This window comes from Macrotis lagotis, chromosome 4, assembly GCF_037893015.1.
Source record: "Macrotis lagotis isolate mMagLag1 chromosome 4, bilby.v1.9.chrom.fasta, whole genome shotgun sequence".
NCBI lineage: Eukaryota > Metazoa > Chordata > Mammalia > Peramelemorphia > Peramelidae > Macrotis > Macrotis lagotis.
Genome location: NC_133661.1, coordinates 121,449,758 through 121,471,872, shown reverse-complemented (window position 1 = coordinate 121,471,872; position 22,115 = coordinate 121,449,758). Strand labels below are relative to the sequence as shown.

General features: G+C 35.0%; 1 protein-coding gene across 3 annotated transcripts in view; it reads left to right on the top strand.

The window, feature by feature from the left end:
- Positions 1–22,115, top strand: part of ARNT2 (aryl hydrocarbon receptor nuclear translocator 2) — a 251,591-nt gene that overhangs the window by 71,909 nt on the left and 157,567 nt on the right. For all 3 annotated transcript variants that reach the window (XM_074234004.1, XM_074234005.1, XM_074234006.1), the window contains one exon: positions 537–584. In XM_074234004.1, coding sequence (XP_074090105.1) covers positions 537–584 — 48 coding nt within the window. The remainder of the gene's footprint in view (positions 1–536; positions 585–22,115) is intronic.

The window sequence follows — 22,115 nt, the reverse complement described above, 5'->3', positions numbered from 1 at the left end:
TATGAACTGTCTAGAGCAGATATCTTACAAATATTCACTTTTGTTGGGATAGAAAAGTGAGAAAATGAAAGATAATTTTATCATTCATGGATCTTTATGGCAAAGAGGTAGTGCAATGGATAGAATATTCAAAGGAGAAAGGATAAAGGATAAAGGAAACACTGGCTTCTCCAAAACCTCTCAAGTGGACATTAATTTAAAACTCTCTGTGGTCTGGTTGCTGAAACTCCTAAGGAGATTACCACTGTTTAGATGTTTTAATTTTCCAGGAAAAACTCATTCTTGTGAGTCTGGTGTGACCTGAGCCATAAAGTTACCTTTTTTCATCTGAATGAACCTCCCTGAGAGGCACTGCCCCTAGTCAGTACCTATGTCAGGGTGTTAAGACTCCATTGTCTTTATGTCTTTGATGACAACCTGGTGACTTTAATTTCACCATTATAAAGTCTAGGACTCAGATTGGATTACTCCCTCCAGTCCTAGAGTAGAATTTTATCCAATTAGATAAAGGCTCACCAGAGGTCTTACTTTTTCAGAATGGACTTCGATGATGAAGATGGTGAAGGCCCCAGCAAATTTTCAAGGTGAGTTAAAATTTTTTTAAATACTTAAAGTGAACCTCTTTTGCAAGGTAGGAAGACCACATATAAGTAAAGATTTTAAAATGATAATATTCATTCTCTGCATCTTGGAGTTATTAGTCTTTTCTAATTATTCTTTCATTCTGTCTTGTAATGGGAGTGTTTGCATAGGCCAGTGTTTATCATGACTGCCAAATGAATGGTTGACATAGTTAAGTCTCACAACCTATATTATTTAAAGAGATGAAGGGGCAAGAATAATTATCTTGTTTTCAGTTTAATTGACAAAAATTCCATTTAGTAGAATCATTTTTCATGCTTTTTAGAAAGGTCAAGATTTATAATTCAAATTTCTCAGGAGGAGGCATGTTTTTCTACTCGTGAAAATGAGGAAAATGTTAGAAATGGAATTTGCTTTCCTCCAACAAATAAAACATCAGACTGTCAAGTAATCTATAACTCTTTTGTAAAATGCCATTTATAAACAGAACTCTTTTTGAAAGTAATGGCAATTTGTTTAGAACATGGGTTTTGAAAATGAATTTATTTTCTATTTAAGCTTAGTATTTGTGACTAAATTGCATTCTGATATTTTTAGCTAACTTTGTTGGTTTTATATGTCTGTATTCCTTAGAGTATATGATTTCATTTAGGAAAGTCAGTGTGGTGCAGTGGGTAGAAAACTGGCCTTGGACCTGGAGTTCCTGTGTGTTCTCTGATACCCTATTGACTGTGTGACCCTAGGCAAATCAACTAAGCTTCTTAGTGCCCAAGCAGCTCTTAGAGACTTTAAGTTGCTAAAACAGTGCAACACTGGTAGAGGAAATTCCTCACTGGTACTACTATATATAATATATATATATATATATATATATATATATATGATTTTTAAAAATACTCATTTATACTGGGATAGAAAAGTGAGAAGATGAAAGATAACTTTATCATTCATGAATCTTTGTTTTGTTTGTTTTTGCCAGGCAATGGGATTAAGTGATTTGCCCAGGGTTACACAGCTAGGTAATTATTAAGTGTCTGAGGTCAAATTTGGGTTCAGGTCCTCCTGACTCCAGGGCCAATGCTCTATCCACTGTGTGCTACCTCGCTGCCCCACATTCATGGATCTTTATGTCAAAAAGGTGTTGCACTGGTTAGAGTACAGATTAGGAAGATATGAGTTCAAATTTGGGTAAGTCACTTAACCTCTTTTTGCTTCAATTTCCTCATCTGTAAATGGCAATAAAGCACCAAACTCTCAAGATTGTGAAGATCTATTAAGATAACTTTTTAAAGTACTTAGCATAGGGCATATTACATAGTAAGTGCTATATAAATGCTAATTATTATTAAAGTTTAGTGTCAAATTCAGAAGTTTTGAGAAACTGACTATTTTACTAAGGTCTGAGAAGAGTTTAGTCTTTTATTTAGCTATGATAAGATGTTTCCTCTTCTTCTCCCCATCCCCTTTTCAGTGACAGACAGGGCCATTTATGTAGTCAAGAAATATAGAAGCCAAATGAGAAAACCAGTAACACTGAAAAACAAACAAACCAACAACATAAATAAGCTTTCTATATGCATTTTCTCTAAACTCAGGAGGCCTAATTGGATCAATTTGTTCCTTTTTTTTAAAGAATCAGTTTTAGAAATATAATTTTGAATACCAAATATGTTCTATTTTAGGTGCTAAACTACTACTACTACTACTACTACTATTATTACTACTACTGTTACTGTTATTGTACCACTAACCAGCCCTTTTCTAGTACTTTACAAAGTTTCTTTCACATACATTTGTCTCATTTCATTCCCACAAAAATCCTTTGGGGTAAACAGTAAATACTATTACCTCCAATTTATTAACATTTAACACTGTTACTTCCAATTTATTAATATTAAATGCAACTGCTTCTAATTTATTAATATTACGTACTCTCACCTCTAGTTTACAGTTGAGGAAATTAAGATACTGAGAGTAATTTTCATAGTCACTTCAAAGGTCATAAAGCTATATAGGGACTTCATGGGCATAGTAAGATCTCAAACATCTGTCTTTTGGCCACACATTCAGGGCCCTTCCCACTATACCACAGTTGTCTTGTTGACTTGCCTGAATATTATGTTTTGTGTTGATGGTCATCTTTATTCTTATTCTAGTTCCCTAAAGACCTCTGGAGTATCTCATTACTGAGATTATGAACATTTCATGGACTTGTGTTGTGGCAGCCTTCATATCCTTATACTGATCAGTAGTATATTTTGTGTCTTATTGCTCAGATCAGCAGCTCTCTGTCGTTTAAGGAATTAAAGCCCTTCCTTCTCCCTTTTTACTAGTGGGAACAGATTTTATCACATAGGTGTTTAAAAATGGGGTGGGAGGCTAAGCCTAATATAATGAGCCTGCAATTTATGTGTGATTTATGGAAAATTCTGTCATCATATCTTTTATTACAGATCATCTAAGGATGCCTTAGTAGCATTTGCCTTTCTTTAGATACTTTTCTTGGTGAAGTCTCCTCAGTATAATACCTTTAATAGGTTCTCTTCTTTTAAGTACATGCTTGTTTAAGAGATCCACACTTAGTTCTCAAATTTGAATGAAATCATAGATGTAAAAAAAGAATATACTTCAGCACCTGGTCTGAAGATCTTGTAGGTCTCAGTCAAATAACTTCAACAATGAAAAATTATTAATATTTCTTTTTTTAATTATAAAGATTTTATTTATTTTGATTTTTATAATTTTTCCCCTAATCTTACTTCCCTCCCCACCCCCACCCCCATAGAAGGCAATTTGCCAGTCTTTACACTGTTTCTTTGGTATAGATTGATCCAAATTGAATGTGATGAGAGAGAAATCATATCCTTAAGGAAGAAACATAAAGAATAAGAGATAACAAGATCAGACAATAAGATAATCAGTTTTTCCTCTGGATACAGATGGTATTCTACATTGTAGACAGCCCAAATTGTCCCTGATCGTTGCACTGATGGAATGAACGAGCCCATCAAGGTTGATCATCACCCCTATGTTGCTGTTAGAGTGTACAATGTGAAAATTATTAAAATTTCAATAAAATGTATATTTCTGTTCAATTAAAATTTTATAATATATCTGCATATTGGTGAGGAGTGTTTTATCACTATATACAAATTAGCCTTGAATGTTAGTGCCATTTATATATGCCTCTTTTTATTTTTCTGTTGTTTTTGAGAGAAAATTCTTACCAGAAGTATCTATGTAGCGATTCTTTTTTAAAGGACATGATTTTCCTTCAGTTATCATTTGCTGATCTCAGGAAATCATGAACATATACTTTTTCCTCTATAAGGAATAAGGATCAGAGAGATAGAGAATGATCTTTATCAGCAAGGGTCAGGGTCAACAATGAAATGACACTGTGGTAATATCTACAAATAATTTAGTAATAGAAGAAGTATAGAATCTCATAAATCTTCAATCTGCTCATAAGTAAGTCGGTCTGATGTTTTTGGCCTAGATTTAAAGCTATTCATTTGTGAACTATATCTAACAAAAAAAGTTTGCATTGTTTGCTGTTTTTTAGTTTGAATTTACAGAGTTAGCAAGTATGACTTTTTTTTTTCAAAGATGAAAAAGTCTTTATGGAAAGGGGTCAGTTTTATTCCTCTCTGTATCATATCACCCATATCACTTTCCTCTCAGTACCTAGCACAGTCACCTCTACAAACTATTCAGTAAATATTTGTTGAGTGAATGTTAGAAGCTAGGTGCTTCTATACTATGCAGTCAGTGGATCATAAAATTTAAATCTGGAAGAGACCTTAGAGATCCAAGCCCTTCTTTTTAACGAATAAGATCCTGAGAACAAAGGAAGTTTATTGACTTTATTCAAGGTCATACTGGTCTTAAATAGTAGAATCAATAGAAGACTTGAACCCAGGTCCTTTGACTTCAGTCCTATTGTTGTTTAAATGACACCATGGAGGAATTACCTAAATTTGGAAACGTCTTGTGTCTCTAGAGTCCAAGAAGCCTGTAGGAACATATTATATCCTTTCTTAATAAAACTCAAGTAAGATGGCCAAGGGAATTCTGATGATGTCCTTAATACTAGTAGTTTTGAAAGGCATATTTATATTTCATTTGCTTAAAGGACCAAGTATCAAACTGTCATCAAGAGAAGATTGATGCTTCTATGGAGAGTCCTTGATGATTGCCAATATTGACTCTTGAAAGAATGTCTTTAAGTCTAAAGGAGTCAGCTTTGCTTTTTAAAATTGGGTGACTTGTCAAAGGAGAATTCTTAACTTCTTGAAGATCCAGTGCTGTTCCTTGAATTCTCCCTGATTCACAGTCTTCTATAGTATTTCTTGATTATTTTCCATGAACCCTTGTTCCTAGCACTCAGTATTAAAAGCCAAATAAACACAGGAATAAGACAGACGAAAAATACCTTGGACTATAGGAAAACTGATTTTTAAGTTTGAATCGGTAGATATTATCATATTATGACCAGAGATTCTAAAAAGAGGAATGCAGCATCATGAGGAGCGATTATTTGTAAAATAAAATTCTAATTATAAAATTGTAAATAATCCCAGTGAGAAGGGAAAGGTATAAGCAAATTCAAAAACATGTCTCAAAGATGTAAGAATAGCATTATAAAGGATAGATACTAGAATGAAGTGAAACTTGCCACCAATGCTAAATATAAAGAAAGGGACTTTGGGATGGAGGACAGGAAGACAATAGTGTATGCCTAATGTCTGAATTTGGAATAATAAAAACAACAGCTATGAGAAAATTACCCATATCCATAAAGCTAGGTTTTCAAAATGAACAATATCAAGTGCATAAAAGTAATCAAAGCCCATATAGGCGAAGATATAGCAAGAGGGTACTTTAATTTTTTTAATAAATATTTTTTTTTCCTATTATATGCAATAGTAGTTTCTACCTATCTTTTTTGTGAGGTTTTGAATTTAGATATTATAAACAAATAAGTTTGATATTCCCTTTCAGAATTCTAGATTGACTTCTCTCAGTGGAGGTTTGTGAGCATCTAAAAAAGAAAGTCATATCATAGGGAGTCATTATCATAGGAAGTCAAAATAAATTCACAAAAACACAATTAGGCATTTTAAACTGATTTTCTGCACTGAAACTTCCCATCTGCCAATAAATCAGTAAGCATTTACTAAGTGAATATTATATGCCAGACATTGTGTTTGGCACAGGAGACATAAATAGAAAAGTGAAATGGTTCCTTTCTTCTAAGAACTTTATATCTATTGAGGGGAAATCCTGTTCACAGATAAAACTTTATAGGATACACACACACATATATAATAAGTTCATATATTATGTTCAGAGTGTATAGTTATTGAGTTGGGATCTTGTTAGGAAGAGACCACTAACAACTGAGGAAATCAAGAAGGGCATTTTGAGGGAGATAGCACTTGGGCTTAGCCCCAAAGAGAACTATGACTTCCAAGAGGAAGAAATGAGGGAACACATCTGAGATACAGGAAATAGCCCATGCTAAAATATGGAGAGTAGAAGTGGGCTATAGAATGTCCTGGTAGAGATCACTGAGTAGGTCAGTTTGGCTGGAGCATAGACTTCATGACAGAGAAAATCATGTATGGTTAGCTGAGAAATATAGCTTTTAGGCAACCTATGAAAGACATTAAATGTCAAATGGAGAAATTTGGGTTTTTTATTCTATAAGCAACGAACAATTTAGACAATGACATGATCAGATCAAAACTTTATCAGTTTGGCAGCTATGAAGGGAGAGACTTGAACTCAGGAGAATAACTGATAGTTTCTCACCAAGTGAGAGATCAGTAGGGTTTCAATTAAAATGGTTGCAATATGAGTGGAGAGAAGGGGATAGACATAAGATATGTAGAGGTAGAAGAATCTAAATTTTTTAACTGACTGATGGGAGTTGGATGGGTGGGGATGAATAAAAGTTAAATACATGACTTAAAGATCAAATCTGACATTTCTGGCCAGACCTTTGCCTTTAGACAAAATATTGGTGAAGCAAGGGAAAATTGAACAATACTCCCTCAACAAAGGAGGAGGGATTGTCTTGGCCATGAAAGAGGAGAGAAAACAGAGTTTATAAACTCTATCCCTCTTCCTCTTCAGAAATAAACTTAATGATATGATACAAAGGGAAGTATTTGGTTCAAAGATATCTCCCTCAATCATTTTAATTTCATTAACATCAAATTGTGATTAACAAGTGAACACTGAGACAATTAACTTCATTTGTGAATTAGAAGTGATTTGTTTCCAAAACCCTTAGTTGAAATGATTTAAGCATTAATAAGGGTTTTGATTGATGATAGTGATGAAAACAAGCAAAATCTGAATTAGAGCATGAGGCTTCCTTGGAAGATGCTGAAGAGAAAGGAATTTGGGCAACCTGAGGACACATGGCAGCCCAGTATGTACAGAACTGTTCAGAAGAAGAAACTGTGATAAGGAGAGGAGAATGTTTTAGATGTGTAACTGATTTTTTTTATGTTGAAAAGGGACTGGCCTTATTCTGGGTGAGCTCAGGGGAGGTAGAATCAGGTATAATGGGTGGAAGTTGTAAAAATACAAATTTTGGCTCGGTAACACAAAAAACTTAAGACACATGGGATTGTCCACAAGTAGAATGGGCTGGCAAGATAGACAGTATTTTCCCTTCCTTAGAGGCCTTTGAGCACAGTCTGAATGTCTTTTTATTTCATTTAGTACAGTGGGCATTCTTTTTCTGTGTGACTTGGGCTAAATGGTTACTGATGCCCCTTCCAAACATTGAATTCTGTAATTCTGAGGATCATAAAGTGGGCACAAAAGTGTATGTGCTGGTAGGCATGCATATTCATATGCAGAGCTTAGTGGGAATTTTGGCAGCCTTACCCACATTCACTTTTATAAAACACTATTCCCTGATCCTAGCCTCCTGCCAAGGGAATCAGTTCAGTTTTGCATTCTCACAGCATTTATCTTGACTTGACCACACATCCTGTCCCCTGGTGGTCTAGCTATATATTTAACTGATATAACAATTCACAGTGGTGAACTTTTCATCTTTGGGGGAAAAAAATTCCATTTGTAAAGTTTACCTTTGTTTCACCAAGGAAGAATTGACCCTTCCAACTTTTTTTATAGTACTGTCCTGTTAATAAAATCTAGGCAACTTTCTCTAATATTTCAATCATCTGATAATCAGGTGGTATTAGGACAACTAGAAAGGGCTTATTCTGTATTCCTTTATTGAGATGAAGTTGACAAGAACACTAGATCTCCTTTGCAGATTAGGTAACTGTAGAGATCTGAGGAAGGACAGAAAATCCTACTGAGCAAATACAAAAGCTGAGCAATACAGGAGTGCATTTCCTAGTATCTGACAGAGAATAAATAACTTCAGAGAAGCAAACTTACATATAAATTACTAGAATCTTTTCTCAAGTAATTCAGATAATTTATCACCAGACTAGATGGTGCTGAGCTTTGACCATTTAATCAGCTCTTCACTCTAGGCAGTCAGCTGAGTAACTATGACATACTTAACTGCTTAATTATTCATTTTCTCTAAAAAGACCAATTTGCTGTAACAATAAAGAAATATTATTAATCCTATATATCCTATGTATGGCATTTTGTTTTTATTTTTTGTTTGGTTTGATTTTTGCAAGACTTCAGGATTAAGTGACTTGCCCAGGGTCCCACAAGTAGTTATGACATTTTAAATAAGGTTACAAATGTAATACCAGATTGAAAGAGAACAGGTAAAATAAGTTTCTCAGTGTCTTTTAACATTAGTCACAGCTAATCATAGATAACTTGGTTTTTCTCCAGATTTGATTAGAAAATACCTTTCTAGCTCTATCAGGACTTTTCTTAAAATCAAAAGATATTTAGTTACAAAAATGTGGATCTTTGATCTCCTCTGGTAAGCTCTTGTCAATGTTTCCTGTAATAACTTTTTAGACTTTTTTTAAACTCCAGGGAGCATCTTTCCAGCTTAATAAGAAAAATATAAAGATATTAAATTATATTATTCCATAACCCTGTGGCTTCCTTCTATCTTCTTTTGTTTATGGCGAAGTTGAAAAAAAAAGAATAAGAAAACTCACATTGCAGTTTAATGAATGGTATGTGGAAAATCCCATAATGAAGTTTTGCAGTTGGCTGTATAATATTCACAGCTGGCTTCTCAATCTCAATTTGCCTGTTTGAGAAGAAATTCTCCAGGTTCATTCTTTCTTTCTTTCTTTGATCAAAGTTCTACATCTACTTAGACCTGGTAAAACAATATGGTCCTAGTGTTGGCCATTTCTTATATTTTGGCCTTATATAAAGATTCAGGAGTTAGGAAAACTTTACTGTCCCAGAGCTTAATGTCTCAAAACACATTTAAACAAAACAGGGCATATTTTAAAATCAGAAATATCAAGTGATTTCTTTATAGTGTTCATGATCTCTTTCTGGTCTGGTACAGTATTTAAGTCAAAATTTTAATGAAAACCACACCCAATGCCTATTATTTCTTGGCATAAGAGAAGTATTTTAAGGGCATATGCAAGCACACATACATATTCATTGACTCATAGATTTTTAGAAGCAACCCATTGAGATCATTTTATCTAACCCTCATATACATATGTATATTTGTAACCAAAACATCATTTAAAAACTGTACAGAACATTTTTCTTAGTTTGGCAATGTATTCACATTTAATAGATTGTGTGTTAACAATAGTAAGACTTGTTTGGAACCATTTATTATGTTTCCAAGAAAAAAATTCTTCTAATAAGTCAAGTTTTCAACAATTTAACTTTTATTTTTTTCCCTTTATTTCTATTTTATAGGCAGCTGGTGTAGAGAACCAGCCTAGAAACCAGGAAGACCTAAATTCATGTCCTTCCTCTGAGACATATTGACTGGGAAACCCTGGGCAAGTGACTTAACCTCTTAGTGCTCTAGGCAACTCTCTAAGAAGAGAATGTGCCTGTATTGGTACAGGAAATTTCTTTGCAAGAGAATCCTGTATACCAATGAAATCATAGGCCCTAGGCCTTACTCCTTTTCCACCTTAATACTATTTTTTTCTTGCTGAGAAATATCCTATTTGCACATGTAAGCATTTCATTTTCTAGCCCTCTGTTTTGCAATAACATTCTAAATTTTATCTATTCTTTTGACTTTACTACCCTATTTTGTTCGTAGGTATGGTGATGTTCAAAACTCTGGGGATAAGGAAAAATTTGAAAGGTAGGAGTGTTCTGTAAAGATCTGCTGAGAAGGGATTTGTCATATTCCAGAATAGTCCATCTTTGCAAGTTAGTTTAGAAAGTTCCTTATCTTCTTTCTAGCTGGGATACAGAGAAGTTGACCAATAGGAAAAAAAAAGAAAAATCAAGCATGATGGCTTTTTAAAATATTTTGAGCTGACAAGTATTCTTTTTTTTAGTAGGATAGTTACTCTGTGAATATATCTACATGATGTGGTATCATATATAGCAAGAGGCAATAATTTTTGAGGTCTTTTGCAGGCCTTGTAATCTTTAATCAGTATTATATTCTTAAATCATAAATTCTCATTACTATGTTTGAAGGAAAATAAAAATAATTATATAGAGTAGAACACTCAGTATAATTCTGGACAACAGAATTTGCCCTATAGATCTGCCCATCATATAGCAGATGGCATCCATCTGGGTTCCTGTGGATGAAATAATTTTAGTGGGAAACTCATTTCTTATATTAGGAAACCAACTCTCATGTTCTTCCCATCTATTACTGTTCATTTTACTTAAAATATCTTATTCTTTTCATATCTACTGTGTTGCATTTACATCTTGGCAAATGGATATTAAAATCTGATCTGCTATAATTATTATTGGTATGTCTATGGACAAGTCATTTGAATATTCTGGACCTGAATCCACATATCTGTAAAATAAGGGAGTGGGAATAAATGATAGTAGATCTTATTATCACCATTTTAGAAATGAAGAGCCTGAGGTTCTGAGGTTGTGACTTGCTAAGTGATTCATTATACAACATTCCTCTTTTCATGAGGTTGTGTAAGAACTTGACTGAGGATAGTAAAGTATCCTCTCATCATCTCTTCCAACTATCATCTTGTGAAATTTTGCTGTCACTATAGTTATAGGTTTCATTGTTTCAATATATTCCTTCTTCCTTAGGCCTAGGAATAGTATGTCTACAGTTTTAACAAATAACCACTAGATGGTGACCTTACTCAAATTTAAAAAGCCATTCAGTTTGAAATCTATTTTTAAGTGAAGTTTTATATTTTATTTTTTCAATTATATTAATAACAATTTTTAACATTCATTTAAAAAATTTTCATTTCTAAATTCTCACTCCTTCTCCTTCCCTTTCTTATTCCTTGAGAAGACAAGACGATTTGATATAGATAATACTTGTGCAGTTATGCAAAACATTTCCATGTTAATTATGTTGCAAAAGAAAACACAGACCAAAAAAAAAAAGAAAAACAAAACAAGAAGAATAAAGTTTTAAAACTATATGCTTTAATCTGCATTCAGACTTCATCAATTTTTCTGTGGAAGTGGATAGTATTTTTCACCATAAATACTTTGGGATTATCTTGAATCATTGCATAACTGAGAAGAGCTAAGTTATCCACAGTTGATCATTATTCAGTGTTACTGTTATTGTATACCATGTATTCCTGGTTCTATTCATTTCATTTTACATCCATTCATGTAAGTCTTCCCATTTTTCTGAAAGCATTTTTCTCCTCATTTCTTAAAGTCTAATAGTATTCCATCATAATCATATACCACAATTTGTTCAGCCATTTTCCAATTGATGGGCACTCCCTCAATTTCCAATTCTTTGCTACAACAAAAAGAACTGCTATAAATCTTTTTGTAATATACAGTTCTTTCCTTTTTCTTTGATCTCTTTAGTTTAATGTTATTGGGACAAAGGGTAAGAACAGTTTTATAGCCCTTTGACCATCATTCCAAATTGTTCTCCAGAATCATTATAACTCTGCAACAATACATTTTGTGTTCCCCATTTTCTCATATCCTCTCCAACATTTGTCATTTTCTCTTCTGTCATATTAGCCATTCTGATAGATGTGAAATAATACCTCAAAGTTGTTTTAATTGACAAATGAAATCTGACAAATAGTGATTTAGACTTTTGAAGCTAAGTATATAACTCTGAACTATACAATGTTCTCTTTTGAAATCAGTAAGGACTGGTAGAGGAAATTGTTTTTAATTTGCTTAATTTTATAATTTATGATTAATGATTAGCTTTTTCTCCCTCAACACACCTTAATTCTCATTTACAATGACAGACCCCCATCTGACTTGTTAGTTGGTCTGTGTACCTAAAGTTTTTTCTCTCAGATCCAGTGCTACTTTTCTACAAGTGATCTCATGTTTGGAATGCCCTCTGCTCCCATACTGTCTCTAGCTTTTTTAACTTCTTAAGAATATTTAGTATTCCTTTATATTTAATTACTTTTGGATTTGATATAATTTTTTCATTCAAATGACAGTTCCTTGAAGACAAGGAATATTTTGTCCTTGACTTTGTATTTCCAACATTTAACACAGTAACTTGAATATAGTGGATACTTAAAGATAAATAGCAATATCATAGTACAAAGAGTTCAGGCTCTAGGTTGGAGGACTTAAGTTCTAACTCCACTTCAGTACTTATTGCCTGTGTGACCTCAGGCAAGTCCTTAGACTTGAGCTTCCTCAACTATAAATGGGAACATTTTATTGGATTGCCTCTAAGATCTTGCCCAGTTCTAGATCTTGAATCCTATGCATTTTAATTATTGCCCACAGTCATCGGGTTTCTGTTGCCTGCATTCTAAACTTATGTTAACAGTCAAGAACCTAGATCACTAATGATAATATTTAAGCCACAGTTGATAATGAGCTATTTTATTTCTTATGAATATTAAAACTCAGCTTCTTATTTCATAACTTCAATATTAGTCCAATATCTCCCAGCATCCTGGAGTGCTTGAATGGAATGTCTCATCACTACTTTAACCTAGTTGTGGCAAAGAGTGTGGTATACATTCTCTTTTCCTATTGCCCCAATCCTACTTTACCTATTAAGGAGACAACTCCTAATGTGTTATTTTTCTCTACCCCCCCCAAAAAAAAGAAATCTCAAGAAAAATAAGAAGTAAAAAAAGACAACATATGTTTCAATCTATGTACTGAAAACTATCTAGCTTTCTTCATCAGAGCATTCTTCATGATAAATCTTCAGAGTTGTCTTGAGTCATTTTATTTATTTTTTTATTTTTAGGGGTTTTTTGCAAGGCAAATGGGGTTAAATGGCTTGCCCAAAGGCTAGGTAATTATTAAGTGTCTGAGATCGGATTTGAACCCAGGTACTCCTGACTCCAAGGCCGGTGCTTTATCCACTACGCCACCTAGCCACCCTTGAGTCATTTTATTGCTGAGAAAAGGTAACAAGTCCTTCATATGTGATCATCCTATAATATTGCTGTTACTGGATACACAGTACATTTCTCTTTGCATCAGCTCATATAAGTCTTTCCAGGTTTTTCATCATTTATTTAGAAGAATATATTCGATCATAATCACATGCTACATTTGTTCAGTCATTCCCCAACTGCTGGGCATCCCCTCAATTTCCAATTACTTGCCATTAATAAAGAGCTGTTACAAATGCCCTTATGCATACAGGCCCTTTTCCTTTTTATTTTTCATCTTCTTTAGAGTACAGACTTATTAGTGGTATTGATAAGTCTAAGAACAAGCATGATTTTGTAGCCCAAGCTATAATTCTTAAATGACATTTCACTAGGATCTTTATCAATTTTTCCTTGAAAATTGCTCTAGGAAATTATTTGCTTTTTCCCATTTCCATATCAAATTTCTAGTACTGTGTACAACACTGATGTAAATTATTCTCTATAATACTATTTTAAGTCTTGCCATACTTTTAACTAATCCACAATGTGGCTGTTCCAATCATCATTCTGAGCTAACACATAAAGTTGATGCTTACCCACAACCCTCTATAGCCATTGTATCAACTTTCCCATTCTACTTAAATTTCTCACTATTGTTCAAAGCTGTGGTCTTCCCTTCCATCGTACTTTGGATTTCTTTACTATAATGTACTTTCTTTCATATCCTGCTTTCTTCTCTACTTGTCTTTTTTCTTCCCTGAAACAAATCTGTCTACTTCTGTCTCATTTAAAATCTACCTTAAATTTTATTTTTCAGGTAAAAACGGGGCTTACTTTATAATAAACAATAGCAAGAAACTGCTTTATGCAAGATACCATGTTTAGGGCCTGAGGCTACAGAGATGAAAGAAGATACCATTTCTACCCTCAAGGAATGTAATGGTGGAAGATCCATCATTGACATAGAAAGAAATATGATAAATAATAGAATACAATAAGGTCAAAAATATGAAGAAAGAGCAGTTGCTTTCTCCTGGGATGGGGAAAATCAGGAAAATCTTAGTGGAGTAGCAATTTGGAGGATTCAGCAGAAATGGACTAGGGCATAGAAGACATGAGTTTTAGCTTGTACAAATGTCCACATCCTAAAGAGAACTGGATGAAATTAGAGGATAGCTAGTAGTCCGGTTTGAGTAGAAAACAAGGACTGTTGCATATATATATATATATATATATATATATATATATATATATATATATGTAGCTGGGAAAGTGGCACAATGGATAGTGTGCTGGACCTGGAGACAGGAAAATCTGAGTTCAAATCTGGCCTAAGACCCTAGCTATATGACTTTGGGCAAGTTGTTTAATTTCTCTGCCTAAGTTTCTTCATCTGTAAAATAGGGATAATCAGTATTGACCTCCAAGGGTGGCTGAGAGGATCCAATGAAATAATAATTGTAATACATTTAGCATAATTCCTGAATCAGAGCAAGCACTATATATGTTAGCTATCATCATCCTAAGAAACTCCTAGGTAAAAAAAGCAAAATCTGTATATATGTATGTATATATATATATATTGCTTTAAAAATAATATGTATATTTTATACCAATGACAAGACCTAGGCAGATTATTTTGACAACTGTATGATAGATGGAATAGAAAATTGAGAGACTGAGGGAAATGAAATCAGTAATCTATAATATGAGTTCAGGAATGAAGTTTACATGTAGAAAGTATCCTAGAAATAGAATCAATAGGTTTTGGCAGCTGAAGAGGTATGGAGTGTGAGGGGTAAGTTGAGTTTTTGAGCATGGGTTAAGGGAAATTTTCAAGGAAGGTGCATTTGCAAGAAAGAAGATGAGTTTTATTTTGGGCATATTTTAGGCATGAGGTGCTTAGGATAATATGAAGGCAGTGATATTCAGCAGATAGTTGATGAGAATTCATGAGAATGAAGTTCAAGTGAATGATCAGGCCGAGCTAATTTGTCCAAGTGCTCTGGGAATGACTAAAAACACTGGAAAAGCAGAGAGCAGGAAAAAAAGGCCCAGAATAGAGCTTTAGGAGATAAACTACACTCAGGGGATAAGAACAAAAGAAACTGAGGAAGAAAAGTCAAATTGGTAAGAAAAGAACCAAAAGAGGGCAGTGTCTCAAAAGCTCAGGGAGGAGAGGAAATCTAGAACAGTTTTGTTAATCCAAAGTGTCAGAGCTTACAGATGAGTCAAAAAAAATGGGGAATGAGAAATGATTCTTGGATTTGGAAATGAAAAAGTCTTTGGTGTCCTTAGATATAGCACTTATAATTGTGATGGAGAATTAATTGTTAAATGAGCAGATAGTGAGGAAGTAATAGTACTACAATAGAAAAATGGAAATTTTATAGTGAATGGAGAATAAAGATTTAGAATGACAACTCAAAGGGAAGATAGCTGAGACCTGAGCCTGTTTATAATCATATGAAAAATAAGCAGTAGAGAAGGGGAGAATCATGGGAAATGGCCTTGGAGGAGAGTCAAGGGAATGGGAGTATGCAAAGAGGGGTTTGCTAAGTTGGAGAGTTTAGCCTTGATGGTTTGGTAGACCACCTTCCTCCAATGAAATTGAAGAAAAGTGATATTCAATTGAAGGGCATTTTTGCTTTCACATTTCCCCTCTCTACTCAGAAAACCATCCTCATATAGACCAATATCATCTCACTTGGACTATTATAATGGCCTTCTAATTGACCTTCTGGTCCCACGATTCTCCTCACATCAATCCATCTTCAATTCAGCTGCTAATGTGATTTTCTCAAAGTATAAATCTGACTATGTGACTCCTCTACTCAGTAAACTTCCACCACTCTGTTACTTCCAGGAGCAATTATAAAGTATGGTGTCATTTCAATCTCTTTACAACCTGGCCCCTGTGTGCATTTCCAAACTTAGACTTTATTCCTTTCCACATCCTCTATGGTTCAGTAACATTATATGGATTGCTTCAGATCACAAATGACACTGTCTCCCAACTCTGTATTTGTGCTGCTTATTTCCCACACCTGGAATTTTTTCCCTCCTTACCTTTACCTCTACCTCCTCACTTTCTTGGCTTTTAACAGCCAGTTCAAATCCTAGCTTCTGTTTAAAACTCTCACTGATTTCTCCCCACTCCCCTTCCCTCTGTAATTACTTTTCATTCCCTATACATACACACACACACACAACCAAAACATATATGTATATATCACCTATATATGTATAGCACACATCTTTGTGTATCACCTACATATCCACATGAATGTGAATAAAACTTTTCTCCTTCTCTCTCTCTCTCTCTCTCTCTCTCTCTCTCTCTCTCTCTCTCTCTCATGCATAAAGTTATTTTCATGATATTTCTCTCATTAAAATATAATTTTTTGTGAACAAGGGTGGTATTATTTTACCTTTTTCTGTATCTCTAAGGGCTTATCATCGAGAGTACCCCAGAGTAAGCTTAATAAATACTTGTTGACTTAGTGATAGGGACAGGTTTGAAGATATGAAGGGTACCTATTATCTCCTACCATGACCTCACTGTCCAATCAAATGTTTTCCTCTAGAAACTTGGATTTCACTGTTGTGTTCCTCTGACCCTGATAGTTGATCCTTTTGACTTACCTGCTAGAATCCAGGCACCAAGCTACTTCCTGCTACTTGTCTCTATCCCCCTACCTTGTAGTACTTCCTCTCCCTTGGCAGCACTTCTTTTGCTTTTGTCTGATTCTATTAACATGTAAACTTCTTGAGGACAAGGACTGCCCTGTCTGTTTTTATATATGTCCCCAGCACAATGGCTAGCACTCAGTAAGTTTTATCTATATGTCTACCATCCATCCATCTGTTTATTTATCATCTATCTCTCCATCTATCAATCAATTATCTATCCGTCTGTCTTTTTATCCTAAAACAGGTGGTTTTAAACTCAATAAAACCAATCATCATCCAAGTTTTTTTTGCAAAGTTTGGAGAATAAAAGAAGTAAAGCTTTGGAACAGGTGCTATATGTGCAATGTGATCAGAAGACAGATCTAAATAAAAAGATTAGTGTATAGTAAGGAATATCAATTCAGACCACATAGCATAAATGTGTGACTAATTTCATTTTGTGACTCTCTCCTCCAAAAGCTGGTAGGGGTGACCCAGGGTTGAGGATTAGGAAGCTGAAAGAATGAAAACAGTATAAAGACAGGGCCTCTTGATATTCTCTGTGCCTTTACATAGGTTGTCACTCATGAATGAAAATCACTGCCTCCTTAATTTTGTGGTTCAGTTGTTTTCAGTCATGTCCAATTCTTTGTGACCTCGTTTGAGGGTTTTTTTTTCACAGATATACTGTAGTGGTTAGCCACTTCCTTTTCTACCTCATTTTACAGATGAGGAAACTGAGGTAAATAGGGCTAAGTGACTCAGAAAGTGTCAGAGTCCAGATTTGAACTTGGGAAGATGAGTCAAAGTCAGATACTCTGTCCACTGCACTATCTATCTTTAGATATCACCTAGAGTCTTTCCAAATTCAGTTTAAATGTCAATCTCCACATGAGGCCTTCATGCCTATCAATTTCCCACCTTAGCTACTGGTTCCTATTATCAAAATTATCTTGGTTCTACTTGTATATCTTTTGTACATGCTCAAATGTATTAGTTAATGTTTCTTCCAACAAAATGTAAGGTTCTTCAGGGTAGGTATTATTTCATCTTTACTTTTGTATCCACAGTATTGGTGCATAATAGGTATTTGTAATGAAATTGTATCTTACTGTGATTCCCCAACCACCCAATCAATTAGTAGGTAGGTATATAAGTTTAGCCAATATAAGGTAACAATAAATAGGAAGTACAAATGTAAAGGGTAATATAGAAATCACTTGTAGAAACTGTCTCCTAAATTAATTAAGGTCCCATTATGCATTAAATTAGAAAAAGTCAATTAAATGGCCCCTCTGTATATATAAAGTGCAGATAAGCTCCAGATATGCAGCAAACCCAGAGAAACATCATGCTTAATAACTGATAAAATTGTTATGTAAATGAACTAACCCGAAGGTGTGGCAGATCAAAGTCAACCTATCTATACAGAGGTTAAACCTATCTATACAGGGGGGAAAAGGTAGCAGAGAGAGGCTGCCAGCACAGGGAAGAGAGGGGAGGAGGAGGAGGAACATATAGAGTCCTTACATAATTGCAGATTGGAGTCAAGAGAGGAGTGACTGAAGGGCAGGGTTTTGGAGTCCCATACAGGGATCCCTTATAGGAATTCAGTCACTCCTCCTCCCCTCTCTTCCCTGTGCTGGCAGCCTCTCTGCTACCCTTTTCCTTTCTCCATCCCCAAGCCATCTTCCTCTGTATTCTCTGCACTTTATAAAAACATCATTGATCCATCATTATCCCCTGCTTGCTACCAGCATGAGCTTTCACTGTGAGTATCCAAAGAACCGTGTGTTACTCCAACGACAGATGCCTTTTTGGCCTCTTCTCTTTAGGATACCAGAGGATTCTCTGAGTATACCAGAAATGGAAATAATTGTTTGCAGCCTTATCTCTCAGTGGGCTAATGGGGCACTGTAAACCCACTTTCACTGGGTGAAAACAAGGTCATACAAGGAACCTATACTTCATGTAGGAAGAGACCCTTCCTCCTTAAAATTGGCTCTTTATAGAAAAGTATTTAATAAATGCTTGTTGATTTATTGGATGGAGAATAATGTGTTGTTCAATTATTGACTTATAGCTGTGACTACAAACTCAAATGGAAACGGCCCCTAAACAGTACATTAAAATCCATGGCCTTTATATTGACTTAGAAAATGATATATTGGCATTATTTATGTTCTATATTTATTTTGTTATATATTTCTCAATTACAGTTTAATCCACTTTGGACTACATTTTTGAAACCTTTGACATATAGGTCAAGACTGTGATGGGAGGAAAATAAGCCAGCATAGGAGTGGATCAAAGTACTAAGCTCACAGTGAAAGCAGAGGACAATTTTCATAGGACTGGAGGGTTTGGAGGAGCTAGAATGACAGAATTTTGTTGTCAGAAAGGAATTTGGGAGTTCTGGATGGGAAGAGGAGCACTTCTGTTTGATGGTGTGATATAAAGTATGACTTCCCCAGGGGATTTTGAGTGGAGTTGGAATTAAGGAATTTTAGGAATTAAGGAGGCTTGATGAAGTAAGAGGTGATAAGCATTTGAAGGTTAAAGTTATCAAGAATGATCCCAAGCTTAAGGGTACAAATTAAGATGTTGAACCAAATGATGAAGTCATTGAGACAAGGGTTTTGGGATCTGGTAAGGGACAAGGATATGGGCAAAGTGATATAATCTTTTAGGATGTACTTTCAAGGAGAAATTATTAGGTAAATATGGGTTCCAAGACCCTAAAAGTGGTAGAGAAAGGAAAGAAGTATGCTGTCATGTGGATTGGTAGTCTTTGCTTCTGGGACTTTCCTAGAAAATCTGATTCTCTCCAATCCAGTTGATCCACCTGTGGCCTCTGTCTTTGCCTCTCATATGTTTTGCTCTGATGCAGCCCAGCCAGCCACCATTGCTGCTTCCAGGATTTCCCAAGGAGAACTACTTCTTCAGAATCCAGCCCTGGCTGCTGCCTGTGGTTTATTTTTTTTGCCTTTGGCCTTTTTATGCCTGGGTCTTCCTCAACAACTATGGATTCAGCCTGCCTTCTTATCCCTTATGCTTTTTTTCTGATCTCTGAGGCCTTGCTACTGATTCTTCCCATGCTGATCAATAACAGCCACAGATCCCAGGGCTCTAGTTTCATTCTTTGTACTAGGACCTTCTCCTTAATGCAGGCTATTTGTTTCCAGACTGGACCTACCTTCATTTACTGTGAGGAAGGCCTCATGGGTCTCACAAAACTTAATAGCATAACATATATCATAAGGTTGGATATCAAGCTAGGTCCCAGAATAGTCTAATCTTCTCCCTCCTTTCATGAATTTGTTTCCAAACACTGATAATATGCCTGAATTTATTTCTCAGTGGTTACTATTTTCCTATCCCTGTGATATCTAGGGGCAGCTAGATGGGGACAGTTATGGGGAGCAGCTAGGCAGGGGCAGTGGGTAGAGCACCAGCCCTAGAGTCAGGAGGACCTGAATTCAAATTTGACCTTGATATTTACTTAGCTGTGTGGTCTTGGGCAAGTCACTTAATCCCGATTGCCTTGCATCCAAGTCTATCTCCTGTCATCCTATTCATATCTGGTCACTGGACCCAGATGGCTCTGGAGAAAGTGAGGCTGGTGACTTAATACAGCCCCCCCCACTCAAATCCAGTTCATGTGCTTGTCATGGCATCACCTTCCTGATGTCATGGTCTTCTTTAGGAATGAAGGACAAACATCATCACCCGATCTCCATACATACACAATGTTCTACTCCAGATCTAACCAATCCTTCTACTATACTCTGTGGAATACCTAGCCTGCAGAACAAAATTCTCTTTTATGTTACACCTTAATTAAACTTTATTAAAAGTTCTAATTATTAAATCTTTACAACATTTCTGTTTATCCCTTTTCTTCTCTGATCCTGACCCCATTCTGGGGTCCTGACCCCTGGACTACTGTAGTAGACTACTGACTATAATCTTCCCATCTCAAGTCTCTCCATACTCTAGCTCATCTTTATTGAGTGATCAAAGTGACTCCAAGTGTAGTACTCCATTGCTTTACCCAGTAACCCCAATTCTAGTTACTTTATGCAGTCTTGGATTTCTCTTTTCCAAAGAATTCATTGTTTCCTTGCTTCTCTTTCTTCTAATATCAGTGCTACACACACACACACACACACAGAGACACACACACACGCCTAGCACTGAATATGATTGGGTGCTCAGCACAAAGGATCAGTCTGTTTTGCAAAGCAGTAGGAGATCTGTTCAAATGCAAACTGACTTTCCAATCTCTCCCCTGATAGAAGTTCTATTTCATTGATATAAAAAATATAATTTTTTTCTTTGCTTATATAAACTTTAGAATGATTTTCAAGCTAGTATTAAGATTTTTTATTTTTACTTTATTTATTGGGAGACAATGACTATGTCTTCTAATAAGAATAGCTGTATTCCTATTAAATTTTTAGGTACTTGGGTCCATTGGGGTTAGGGCAATTCAAAGAGAAAATTGCTTTTACTGTATAAGTTGATTTTGAATTTTTTTACAGATTATTTGGATAGGTAGCAAGGGTTTTATAAAATTCCTCTATTTCAGTTCAAGTTAGTTAACACCCTTCTTGCACTCCATGCACTCGTCCCCTAACCAACGATAAAAATTAATGCGTACCCATGCATACTCTCAAAAGTTTATTTAATTCTTGAATTTGATACCAAGAATACTTAGTTTTTAAACACATATGATTCCAATTTTATTTAAGCTTTATTTAGATTCTCTGGAGAAAAATAAAGAAACCTTTTCCCTAACTTCCTTCCTTGCAACATTTATTAAGCAATGACAGGCTTCTAAGGTGCATTGGTGAGCAATTTTTTCCAAAACTGCAATCTTAGATTTTCATAGAAATGGCCTACACCTTATCAAAATATGATATTTTGGTTCAACTTATCAACCTACATTGGGTCTGCTTCTCCAAATTTCTCTTCTGTCTCTACATCTTTTATCTTAGGCACCAAAAAGAAAAGAGAAAGTCAAAATAAGTTCATCATAGCAAGGTTCCTTATATTAAAATTTACCAATGCCTTCTCTTTTCCCCTAGAAAGAATCCTGGGCCTGAGAGTCAGGAGACCAGGACATTACCTTACTACTATCTATGTAGGGTGATCTTCCATAATCTTCATCATTTTTCTGGGTCTTAATTTCCTCAACTATAAAATATGGGGAAGAGGATATTCCACACTAGCTTACCAGAGGACAAAAATTACAAAAACCAGAACACCAACTTTTATCAAAATGATTTTGAAAGCTTACAAAAAAGTAAATTGGTAAGTAATTGTACCTTGATTCTAATAGATTAAAACCTGACAGAAAATGATGAGATCTCATTTGAATTTGCCTGGTCT